The 13,070-nt window shown below is 51.4% G+C and overlaps 1 protein-coding gene across 1 annotated transcript in view; it reads left to right on the forward strand.

The window, feature by feature from the left end:
• Nucleotides 1-10,378: 10,378 nt before the first annotated feature.
• The window catches only part of Megf6 (multiple EGF like domains 6), a 99,598-nt gene continuing 96,906 nt past the window's right edge, over nt 10,379-13,070 (forward strand). Inside the window, exon 1 of the mRNA XM_036177067.1 lies at nt 10,379-10,748. Coding sequence (XP_036032960.1) covers nt 10,630-10,748 — 119 coding nt within the window. The 5' untranslated portion in view covers nt 10,379-10,629. The remainder of the gene's footprint in view (nt 10,749-13,070) is intronic.

The raw sequence follows: 13,070 nt of genomic DNA on the forward strand, positions 1-13,070 counted from the left end.
ATTCGTTCACTAAGTTGTGGGCAGGTCTTGTCCTATCAACACAGAGCTAGCTAGAACTCTGACCTTCCTGAACCAGTGCCTGTGCTTCAGCTCTACCCAGGCCCTGTGCCTTGGGCTCCTGGATAGTAGCGGAGGAGAGAGCAGAGCTGCCCCTGCCTCCATGTGCTTCCACCTGCAGTGAACACTGCTCCTGAGTATCACACTAGGGAGGAGCTGCAGGGGGACAGCAGCTATGCGCCCCATGCAAGCTCCAGAGAAGGACAGCCTTTGTCCCAAGGTCACACATTAGCAGCAGGGGGTAGTTGAGAATGTGTGTGAGAATGTTCTGCCAGGGCCAGGGTGTTTGGTTGGGCAAGGACCCTGAGCTTTGGGGCCCAAGGTTGTGGGATTAGGAATAGCCAGCCCTGGCCAAGTCTGCAGGGAAGGGGCTAGCAGAGCCTAAACTCCTTCCTGTTAGAGAGACAACAGGATATGGACACTCAGGACATCCTGACCCAGAGGCAAGGGCTAAGACTAGCTTTGAGAGGGAAAATGGCCCCTTCCGCTTGACACAACATGCAGAGTGACTAGGTTGGGAGCAGTTTGAAATGGAGAGGAATGAGGAGAATCCAGAGACCCTGCCCTGTGGGTTCTGGGAGGGGCTAGAGGCTTGGTAAAGATGGTTTAGAATAGCAGGGAATAAGAAAGGGATGGAGGGATACTGATTAGGGACAGTATGGAGGTGTGGGTGTATGTGTGCCCATGTTTGTTTTGGGGCCATGGTGTCTACACACAAGGAATACAGCAATAGTCCCTGAGCATTTTCCAGGAACACTTCCCCTTCTGCAGAAACAGGCCAAATTGGCACAGGTATGTGGGTGTTGGCAGAAACCCCCAGGCCCCTGGGTCAGAGGGGAAGAAGTCTAAGGAGGAAAGCCCTGTAAGGTGTCCCTGAGCTGTTCCCACAGGGTTGCCAGTAGTGTGCCTGGATTGGTGGAGCTAATGGTCTGCTAAGACAATATGGGCCAATAGTCAGCAAGACCTAGGTTAGGAGTGAGTAACAGCCCAACACCATTTTAGCTCTGGACCTGTAGTCTGTCTTAATAGTCTGAGAGCTAGTCAGTCAACCTGCAAGACCTTTTATAGTGTGGCTTCTCTAGAGAATCCAGTTCACAGTGCTGAGGTCTCTGGGACACTGTAGGAGCAGCCATGATGACATAGATTCCTACATGAGATCCTGTCTCTGTGGATAGGGGAATGAGCTAGGCATCCATAAAGCCGAGAGCTGGCAAGGGAAGGGCAGATGATTAAGTAAGTGCATATAAGAAAATACATGTTTTTCTGTGTCCCGCATCCTAGGTGTAAGAGGTAAATCTTCATAGTCCATTTTCTGTATGAGGCATTTAGAGCTCTTCAAAGAAGCACAGCTAAGCAGGTGCTCTGTACCTGTCCCCAGCAGAGGGCACATGCATCTGGAGCCTGCTTGTCTAGCCCCCTCAATTCATTTAAGGTTGAAAAACCAGACAATCTGCTATAATACAAAGGCCATGTATCAGAAAAGAGGAGGAGAATCTCCACCCCAGGAAGATGGGGCGGGGGACCCAGCAACACCAGACTATAGGGGGAAAGGAAGGAATCTTTCTACATCGGGGACTTCAAAAACCATGCTTCACAGCATGACAGAACTGCACACTGGCCATTTTTTTTTGCCTTTTGTCCACTCTGATACCTGGCTTCTGCAGAAGTGAAAATAAATCTGTCTCATTTTTACTACCAAGTCTCCAGTATTCTCACTATGAATAAGGACCATCATATCTCACATGGGCCTGCCAGGACAGGCCACAGACTGGCTTGTTGGAAGCAACAGAAGTATGCAGTGAGGTCTGAGACCAGACAACCAGAACCACAGGCGGGGGGCTCCTTCTGACACCTGAGGACACATGTCTTCCTCTGCCTTTCCAGTTTCCAGTGTGGCCAGCCACTCTGTGTCCCTCAGCCTGTGGCTGCCTCTCCCTGTTGACAGTCTTTCCACTTTTGTAAGAGTTCCTGACATATTAGCACAGGCTCACCCTAACAGCCTTTTCTTTACCTGATCATCATCAAAGATGACCAATCAGTCACCGATTTGAAAGTATATATATATATTTTTTTTTGGTTTTTCAAGACAGGGTTTCTCTGTGTAGCTTTGCGCCTTTTCTGGCTTTCTCTTTGGAGACCAGGCTGGCTTTGAACTCACAGAGATCTGCCTGCCTCTGCCTCCCGAGTGCTGGGATTACAGGCGTGCGCCACCGCCGCCCGGCCACATGTGTCTTTAGAAGGTCCCTAATTCGTCTGGTAACGGCGGACTCATGCAGATACAAGTGACGAAGCATTACATTTAGATGACCCCCATGTACACACAGGTCAGGAGCGGGGCAAGGAGCGGGGGAGTCACTGACAGGGGTATGATTTGGGGGCTCCAGAGCCGGGTTGGCACTGAGGACCAGGAGCTTTTTCCTGGGACTTTTAAGAGGCTGTTCTCAAAGTGGTCAGCAGATGGCGCAACTCACACTCAGTCTTCCTGGTGAGGCCATAGCTTCACAGCTTGGCGGGCATGGGGTGTTTTAAAGTCCTAGGTGAAGCCATTATCTTCCTGTGGAAGACTCAGAACCCTAGCCTTAAAGAGTGGATTCTCATCTTGGTTTCCTGATGCTGTGACTTAGCATTTTGGAATAGCAGTAGGTCTCCTCCCTTACCTTTTGGGGGCTCTGCCACTTGGTATGCTTCACCCCAAGACTGAACCCCAACTTTGATGCCCATGAGGGTCCTGAGGTGGGTTCTCAGAGCTGCATGGGGCTCCTCCAGGAGCTGGTACCACCCTCCATAGATACAGATCTGTGGGCAGCCTAGAGGGTTCATGTGTTTGTGCGTGGGGGTCCTTCCTGAGCCAGCTGCACTTTGGGTTGTGCACAGGGTACATCTCTTGGGTCTACCCTCCTAGAAAAGCACCACTGGAAGTTGTCCACAGAAGACTGTTTTCTTCGCACTGTCACGAGCTCTGCAATGGCACTTCTGACGTCAGCTCAAAGCATCCCCAACATATGCAGAGATAACTTTGACAAAGAACTCACTCTTCCCAGGCTGGAGAGATGGCTCAGCAGGTAAAGGTCCTTGCTGCACACCTGATGGCCTGAATTCCTGGATCCCACATGGTGGAAGGAGAGAAGTAACTCATACAGATTGTCTTATGATCTCCACACACTCTTCTGTGCATGTGTATACATGCACAGAAAAATTTAAAAATTAGTCAAATGCACACACACATGAAGGACACCAGCTCCTAACAACTAAGACACAGGGCTCTGGGCACAAAGACGCCAGCTCCAGACAATGTGGCCTTATGGGAAATCAGCCTGACTACAGCTCCAGGTGTGTTTCTATGGTAATTTTCCCACAACCACCATGCCACCAGGATGATGATTTTGCTCCATGTCCCACTGAGTCCAAGAGGGTCTCTCTGGAACCACCAGAGTTCCAGTGTCCACCTGGTCTAATGAGGAGGCCTGGTCTTATGCAAGGTATGTCCACTAATAGACCTCCATGTCCCCCAGGTGGCCTCAGAAGGAACCTCTGTGGGTTTCCCTTTCAGAAGTGGGAAGTGGGAGGAATCTGGGCCAGGAGATATTTTTTATTTATTTTTTTAGATTAATCCTCATATATCCCACATTTTATCTAGGACTGGGGATTGAACCCAGACCTTTGTGTATGAGAGGCAAGCACTCTGCCAACAGCTACAGCCCCACCTCTACACTGAAATCTTGAAAGGATTCGAGGCACCTTTTCTGATTCTAAAAGACATGCCCAGGCTGTACATGTAAGGTGTGTCTACCAGTAGACCTCCATGTCCCCCACGTGGCCTCAGAAGGAACCTCAGCTGGCCCAGGAAAGACCCTGCAGAGAGAGGTTGGGTGTCTTGTCTGCCCCAGGGCAGGCAGCCAGTGGCTCTCTGTGGATATCTATCTCTTCTTCAAGTGAGACTTCCACAGGAGAGTCTGCCCAGGGTACAGCTTGAGGTAGAGTTCTGCTGCTGATATACAAGTGACCCCAGGCAGGCCCGTAAGCCTGCAGAGGTGCATTGCACAAGAGCCGTAGACCCCAGAAGCCTGAGGTTGGGACAGCCAGACCTCTCTCCAGTGTTGGTGGCTCTGCAGTCCCTACCAACCCGTGTTTCCTCTGTCCTATAAGGATCCCTGTTGGGTTTGGAACCCATTCTGATAATCTAGGATGATAATCTGAAACCCCTCGGTAACTTCACCAAAGACCCTGTTTCCAAATCAAGCCCCACTCAAGGATGAGGATATGGGCTGACTTTCCTAGGGAAGCTATTCAGTCCAGATGAGCCATCTCCCCAGTACCTCAGTCTGTCATGTGAATGGATGTCACTCTTACTTGTAGTGATGGCTAATAACATTCGCCACCCTGGACCTTCCTCCATCCTGCCCACTGCACCTTGGTAAAGGATAAAGATAAGGCAAAGAGTGAGGGCCTGGGATGGGTCAGACACACCCATGATCAGAAACCACATGCAGCAGTGCTGGCTAGTGTTCTTTCCAAGTGATACTAGCTAGAGTCATTTGGGAAGAGAGAACCTCAATTGAGAAAATGGCCCCACCAGACTGGCCTGTGCAGCTTTTTCTTGATTGATGAGAGGGAGTAGCCCGTTATGGGTGGTGCCACCCCAGGGCAGGTGGTCCTGTGTTATACAGGTGGTCCTGTGTTATATAAGAAAGGTTGAGCAAGCCACGGGGAGCAAGCCAGTACGCAGCCTTTCTCAATGGCCTCTGCTTCATTTCCTGTGTCCGGATTTCTGCCTTAAGTTCCCACTCTGACCTTTTTCAGTGATGGAGTGTGACCTGAGAGTTGTAAGTAAAAATAAATCCTTTCCTCTCCAAGTTGCTTTTGATCATGGTGTTTTTAATCACAGCAGTAGAAACCATAATTAAGACAGTAGCTATAGACTCATTGAAGCTGTGCAGGCTGGAGGTTCAATGACTGAGCAGGAGCCAGCTTCCAGATAGGTTGTTGTGTTTCCATATCATGCTCAAGATCAGGAAGACACAGAAATATAGTGACTGGTGCAAGCCAGACAGCCTGGGTCCTTGTGGCAGAATCCCATGCCCTCACTCCATGCTGGGCCACAACAGCTCATATGAATGACATACATTTCTCTCGCACAGCAAGTTTAGAGCTTTAGAAATGGAGGTGAGAATTGGTGAGCCACAGGCTTCTAAAGGAGTTGCTTGGCATTTGGGCAGGCACCAGGTGTATGCTTTGGTCTCTAGAGAATATCCCTGTCTGTCTCTGGCTTTTGCCAAATTTTTGGTTATCACTAATGAATGATGTCATTTTCAGAAATAGGTGGCTGTGGTCAGCATGTTGCATCTGAGTACATGAAGATATCTTGGGCATTTGCTTATTTTTGCTTTTTGAGAGAGGGTCTTACCATGTTGCACAGGCTAGCCTCAAATTCCCAATCCTTCTGCGTCAGTCTCCTTCATAAAGTACTGGAATCACAGACAGGTGCCACCATGTCCAGCTGTGGAGACAACCTCTGATGTCAGTTAGGTTGGCCTTTCACTTGTTAGAAAAAGCCATGAAAACTCAGATGAGACATTAGCTTATTTTCTTGGGGTGGTGGCCTTTGGCTCAGCAGCTGATGTCTCTGTAACTGCAGGGGATGCCTTGGATTTCTGTCTGTCGGGCTGGGCTCTCTCTTCTAGCTCCTGCAAGATGCATCAGGCTGCAGAGCAGGGCAGCCAGCATGGCTCTGGGAAAGGAGGGAGCGGTTTGCTTTGGAAATTAGCACTGTGGTTTGAGTCCTCTCCCTCCCTACGTTATTTTTCCTTCAGCCAAAGACTATTTTAATTATTTCCAGCAGAGAATGAAATAACAACAATGAAAAGTATTGTCTCCTCAGGGCACAATGTTCCAGGCCTTTAATCCAAGCAGCTGGTAGGGGCAGGCAGAGCTCTGTGAGTTCAAGGCTAGCCTGGTTTACATAGGGAGTTACAGGACAGCCAAGGCTAGTGAGGGGGAAAATGTGCTTTTAGGGAAATGAGAGAAGTTGTTCTCTAGGTGTGAAAATGGAACTACAGTCATGACTCTTGTCTGTTTGGGATGGACCATCAAACAAAGTCCAGCACTGAGTGTCACCAGAGTTATGACTCAGGACATTTGAGCACACTGCTGGATGGGAGGTGTAGCGACAGGATGGGCTGAGGAAGCGAGAAATCTAAGATCCCAGAAGGTGTGTGCTGTGGCAGTGAGCTCTGACCTGGATGTAAATGCTACATAACACTCTTTGAAAGCTCATGGTTAAATAAGTATATATGAAGGCAGGGTGTGGTGGTGCATGCCTTTAGTCATAGCACTGGGGAGGCAGAGGCAGGTGGATATTTTATTTCAAGGCCAGGCTGGTCTACAAAGAGTTCTAGGAGAGCCAGGGCTACAGAGAAATCCTATTTCAAACAGAACCAAATATATTTGTGTGCATGTATGTATGTATGTATGTATGTATGTATGTATGTATGTACATGTGCACTCACACACACCCATCTTCAGTATGTCCAGTACCCACAAGGGGGTGCTGTGTCAACAGTCCAGTTCCTGTAGAGACTCCTGAAGTCCTCAAATTAACAGGTTTAAGGCAATTGTAGCTAAATTCCAGCGCAATTTGACAGGAACTGAATAGCTTATCCTCCAAATTAATTTGGAAGAATGACCAAGAATTACCATTATAGGGCCAACAAGATGGTTCAGCAGGTAAAGGTGACTGCTGAAAAGCATGATGACCTGAGTTTGATCCCTGTGACATACATCATAGAAGAACCAATTTCATCCAATTGTCCTCTGATCCTCACTCATGCACTGTGACACATGTGCTACCCAATAAATGAATAAGTCTAATAAAAAATTAAGAAAAAGAATGCTGATATTGTTTGCAGGGAAAACCAAGTTACACACTTCATGGACCTACAAATACAACTATGTAAAACCTTCACCCAGAGCTATCATGGTACAACGATTTGGGATGGAATCATTGGAAACACTCAGAAGCATGTGCTATTTGTGTCAAGCTAGGAGAGAATGTGGTATCAGTTGTAGCCAGGTGACTAGGTAGCTGGCCATGTTCTCTCAACAGCAGACACTGGATGGACTCCATACAGCAGATTCAACAACAGAACACGTAGCCATCGTTCTAAGCCAAGTGCCTATGTATGTATGTATGTATGTATGTATGTATGTATGTATGTATGTATGTATGTTTTTTCGAGACAGGGTTTCTCTGTGTAGCTTTGGTGCCTGTCCTGGAGCTTGTTCTGCAGACCAGGCTGGCCTCTAACTCACAGAGATCTGCCTGCCTCTGCCTCCTGAGTGCTGGGACTAAAGACATGTGCCACTGCTGCCAGGCGCTTATTTTTATACACAGATTTCTGTAAGGATATTATCATGCAAGTACTTAATGAACTTGGAGCATGACCCTTCACCTCACCCCTGTACTTATTTCTCAGTGATGGAGAGACATACTAAGTCCACAGCTCATGGAGCTAGGCTGCTCCATTAACTGTGTTCTGTCACTCCAGCTCATAATTTGAAATAATTATGTCCTAGAAGCTGTCACTTCATGAAAAAGCAACAATGTAGCTAATTTTTGGAGAATATTCGTTATGTTTAATTTAGTAGCTGTAAAAGAGAACTGTTCGTTGTGAGTTATAAAAGTGTATGAAACACACATGTGCAGTCTGATTTCTAGTTTTGTTTTGTTTTTTGTTTTTGTTTTTTAAAGATAAGGTCACATGTTGCCCAGGATGGCATCAAACTTGCTGTGTAGCTGGGGATGACCTTGAGCTTCTGCTCTTCCCGCCTCCCCAGTGCAGGTGTGGAGCACTACACCTTGTTTGTGTGGCGCTGGGGATTGGACCCAGAAAATCATGCATGCTAGGCAAGCACTCTACATTCTGATTACGTTTAAAATGGCAAACTCTAAGTGTCCTCTTTACTCCATTGTTGTGTTGGGAACTAGACACTCATTAGGGAAGCAGATGCTCACACACTCCCATAGGAGCCAGACTGGACAAGGAAAGGGTCTCTGGGGCCTAGGTGAGACTCCAGCCAACACCAGTCTATGTGATGGGCTTTGTTTGAAGATGTGAGCTCCATACTACAGGGTCCACCTACCTGCACCTGACTGGGAACAAGGACTCTGGGAATAGTGGACAGACCCACTCTGCCCACGTGCATTCCTCCTGCCTTAAATGACACCTGGGGATGGACACACCTGCCATGGAAGAGGATGTACAGGTGTCATAGCCTAACCACAAGGACTCCAACAGGATGTACCTGACTCCTGTCTGACTGACCGCCTGACGCCTACCGGGACTCTTTACATGACAGGGAATTGGTGCTTGGACAGGGCATGGGCAGAGCTGGAATAACCTAAGGTCAATAAAGCTTTGATCCAGGGAAATCGTCAAGAAATTTATGCACAAAGCCATGTACTTTTGTAAACATAGCAAAAGCATTTCCTTTTGTATAATTTTTTTTCAGTAAGGTCCCCACATAGGATTCAGGATACTAAAAGTGCATACCCTGTCCCACCTAGAGATTCTCTTTCTAACCCAGGACCACCTTCTTCCTTCTGGTGAGTCATCTTCCACCACTACCCCCAGCCCTGGCCCTGGCCCTAGGGCACGGTTTAGTAGAGCAGGCAGTGATCTTTTCCAGGGTCCTAATCCATGCATGCATACCCTACTGATTGCACACTCGTGAAAGGCAGCTCCAGGGGAGAAAGAGGTGCAGAGAAGGAACAGCAGATGGACCCACTGCAGTTCTGGCTTGGGGAGGCTCCTGGCTGAGGTGGGGCATTCCAAGGTTTCTTGGGTGCAGACACTTGGGAGGCTGGTACTTCAGAGTCACCCAGAAGGCTGGGGTCAGCCTCTGCTATTGAGATCCAGGGAGGATCCAATGATGAGTTCAGGCAGAAGGATCCAGAACAGAACAGCGAAGGGCAAACTAGGGTCCTGTCTGGGCAATCAGGTAGCAAGTTCTAGGACCAATTCTCTCTCTCCCTCTCTCTCCCTCCCCCTCCCCTCCTCTTCTCTCCCTCTCCCTCTATCTCCCCTTCCTCCCTCCCTGAGGCCAGGCTCCTCTCCTGTGGTTAGTGCTCAGATCTGCAGTCTGTAGTCCTGTAAGCTGAGGCAGAGGACCCTGCTCCTTTCCTTGCCCTGTGGTTCCCCACTCGGGTCAGCATCAGGTCTGAGCTGACAGTACACATGCCCATTAATGCAACTGCAGCCTTCTGAAATGGGAGTGGGACACTTTTGAACCTCCACTTCCAGGTCCCTTGGCCAAAGATCCCCTCAAGCACTTGCCATTGGGGAGGTAGTTGGAACACCTATCTCATTCCTCAGGGAACGGTGGAGGAGGGAGGTCTTCAAAAAAATGGCAGGCTAGGCCTACCAATCCATGTAAAGGCAGGCACATCTCTCCAGGAAGAGAAGCAGGGGCTGATCCTCAAACACAACTATCTTGCAACTAGTGAGGTCCCCTACTGTGCCCTTTTGGAACTACCCCAGCTCAACTTTGAAAAGGAGTCCCTCTGAGTGTCTGGGTAAATCCTGGCCTCAAAGGCACCATGTCTAGCGCTGAACAGTCTGGCCCTAGCCCTGGAGAAAGTCACATCAAACCAAAACCAGGCTTAAAGGACAGCAAATAGGCCGGAGCAGGGAGTTGCCTCGCCTTCTAGACCCCTGTGCAGCTGCCTGGTGGGACTTACACACGCACTCCACCCCATGCCACCGTCCCAAAGCACTCAGCATAGAACTAGGAATACAAATGCCCAGACGGTGTGTTACCTATAATGTCAGTACCCAAAGGAGGTGCCCAGATTCTTCCCTGCTTCTTGGGCAGCGGAGGCAGGGCATGGAATGAGGGGCCAAGGGAAGGTGAATGCAGAGTCGGTGGAGAGGAGAAGCCAAGGATGCGCTTGCCCAGGTCCCGGGGCATGGTACAGCCATGTTTGAGAGGTATGCGACGCTCAAATCTGACAGGACTGGTCACTTGAATAGGACCAGACCTGGAACTCTTGGTCAGAGGTGCTCAGGGAACGCCAAGAGGATGCTCGAATGAAGCTAGATGTCGGGTACAGAGAAGCGAGCTTAGTCTTGTGGGCTGGATTAGGGGCTGGCGCGAGGCTGGAAGTGGGCTCTCTCTAGTGGGACGGCCTGGGCGGGGCCGAAGGCGGAACGGGCGTGGCCTGGTCTGGGGGTGGGGCCGAAAAGGGGCGGGAGCCGGGGCGGGAGGGGGCTGGGGTCCAGGCGGGGGGGGGGGGGCGTGCGGCGGGCGGGCCTGAAGTCTGGGGCGTCCCGCTCCGAGTTCGCTCTCCATCACTCCTGGCAAGTGTCTACAGAGAAGAGCGCGAAGGTCTCAGCGCTCGGGGCAGCTGCACCATCCACACCTGCGGCGACCTCCGGCCCCGCACCTGGCGCGGCACGGTTGCGGTGCCCGCTGTCCTCCAGGGCATGGCGCGCGTGAAGACGGGGTCTCGCGGCCGCAAGGACCGCCTGTGAGTCGGCGAGCAGAGGACCGAGTGGGAGCGCGACCGCGCGCACGATGCTTGTCCTGGCGGAGGCGAAAGCCGCTTGGCGCGCGGTGGCCCTGGCTCTGCTGCTGCTCCCTGCTGTGCCTGCAGCCGTTCCGCCGCTACCCCCGCGCCCGCTGCAGCCGAGCATGTGAGTGGCGCGAGTCGCGAGGCTCGCGGCAGCGACGCTGACCCGGACAGAGCTCGGGGCTTTGTCCCTGGGGCCCCAGAACAATGGGCTCTTTGCCTTAACTAGGAGGGGATGGTCTAGACGTGGGGTTTCGGGTTGGATCTGGGGCCCTCGAGACTGCCACAGAGCCCCTAGCCTCCCGGTTCCCGCCTCTGCAGTGAGGGTCCTGCAGACTTAGGCAGGCGGATGCCGAAGTTTGGAGAGATGAGGAATCCAAGCCCCTGAGGCGCGGGGTCCAGCTGGGGAACCGGCTTGGAGGCAGCCGAAAGGAAGCAGCCTGGTCCCACTTCCTCCCCAAGCTGGTCTCCTGGGGTCTGGGGGCCTGCGCAGGGGCGGGGATGCCCAGAGGGGGCTGCCAGAACTGGTTTGTGTGTTAAACACGTGCGCTCTGGGGCCTCGGGAGAAGGAATTTAGTACTAGAATGGGCAGGAAGAGAGGGTCAGGGAGCCAGCGGCGACGGATTTAATTTTGAAAGATGATTCCCCAACAGGCCGGTTAGCGGTCTCTCTTAAACTGCAAAGCGATCCCTCTGTTGGCCTCAAAGGAAAACCGGTGCGAACTGAGCCCAAGTAGATGAGGTGCAGGGATGAGAGGGCCTGCACCCCCCACCCCTTCCCTGCAGGGTGCAAGGTGGAGCCTTGTAAATTTGGCAAAGCTGCTGGGGCTGCAAGGGGAGTGGATGAGGGGACCCTTCAGGCCTGAGTTGGGACTTCTTCTCTGCCAATTAGAGTGTCCTTTCAGCCACAGAAGGGACTTGCTGCTCCTGTGCGGGCCAGCACTAGTGGATCCGCCATGCACTTGGCCTTAAGGACAGAGCCGTGGCTCCCTGGGAGAATGAGAGGACACGCTTCCCGCTGGGGCAGGCGCTCTCAGGACTCCCTCCCTGGGTCTAGCTTTGGTCCTTGTGGCTATTATGTTGGAGAACTGAGCTGAGTTGGGGCCTCTCACCCGTGAATGGAAGCAGCCTGCGTCCCCGGCTGCTGCTCATTGCTCTTACTTGTGAGTTTACCCAAAAGGAGTTCAGCCTCAGAACGATTACCGCAATTAGCACGGTGGGCTAGGGTTGCCAGCCTGCCTGCCCCTTTTCATGGTTGAGAGGGGCAACAGGCACAGCCTTCCTGAGGTTCTGGGTGGATGGATGCAATCTGGAACGTGTGGAAACTGTCTGTCGTCCTTTATGGATTCTGTCCACTCCAGCTGATCTCCCTAGGAGTGGAGCCAAGGGCTTGCTGCCTGTGTCCTGCTCACCTGGGCCCAGGAAGTCTTTAACTGTTGAAAAAAAGTTGCTGGAACTAGTTGTGAATGGGTGGGAGGAGAGCCTGTCCCTTCCTGCTTGATGCGTTTTCCAGAGCCCACCTTCCCTTCTTCCTGCGGTGGGAGCTGCATCTCCGGGCTTGTGCCCCCACTTCTGGCTCTTGTGTCCCAGTAGGCCCCTGTCCTCAGATTGTCCATTTTGAGTGAGTTTGAGTTCCACTTAGTCAAAAATTCTGGCTGTCTTCCCCAGAAAGAACTGCAGCTCTCTGGCATCTGCACATGGACCGTAGCTGGCTGGGCTAGTGCAGGAGAGTTTCATTTGGCCACACCAGTGGAGATATCTTGCTGGGTTTTGGAGAAGAGCACTTGAGCAGGCAGCAAGTGGAAGCCATGAGGACCAGCTTCCAGAAGTGACTTTGCAGGTTTACTCCTAGCTCTCAACATTCAGAGGAGCAGGGGAGGAGGGCTGGGAAGGCAGCCAGGACCCTAGAAAATACTTCTTCCTGGCTGACCCTCTCTGCCCTGCTGCCTTTCCCCCCTGAGGAGTTCTGATGAGCCGGCAGGGCCTGGTACGGCTGCCACACCTCTTTGGCCAGTTTTCCTGAAGTGATAGCTGCTGACTTTTTGTAGTACTTTGCCCTCCTGCCCGTAGCCCCTACAGCTGGTGTGTAAGCCATGGGCCTCTGTGGATTCTAAGGGTAGGGCAGCTCTGACTCCCACCCCAGGTTACCTGTATACCATCACGAATCTGCTGGAACAATGTGGGTGATTCTCTGGCTGCTATTGACTGAGGGTGCTCAGATTCAGTGGGCAGAGCCTGGCTACCTTCTTGTTTTTTTGCCTCTGAGTGACTTTCTAGCTTTGTGGAAGCATGGCTTGCCTGTTTGATCTGGAGATGGGAGTGTTTGCTGAGCAGTGCAAAGTTGGCATGGCTGCTTAAGGGCTTCCTGCTGTCCCACTGAGCGTGGAGAGCAGGGATGCCCTGGCTGAAGCTGCACCACAGTCTTCATACACAGTTTCAAAACACAG

The sequence above is a fragment of the Onychomys torridus genome, chromosome 2, assembly GCF_903995425.1.
Source record: "Onychomys torridus chromosome 2, mOncTor1.1, whole genome shotgun sequence".
Classification (NCBI taxonomy): Eukaryota; Metazoa; Chordata; class Mammalia; order Rodentia; family Cricetidae; genus Onychomys; species Onychomys torridus.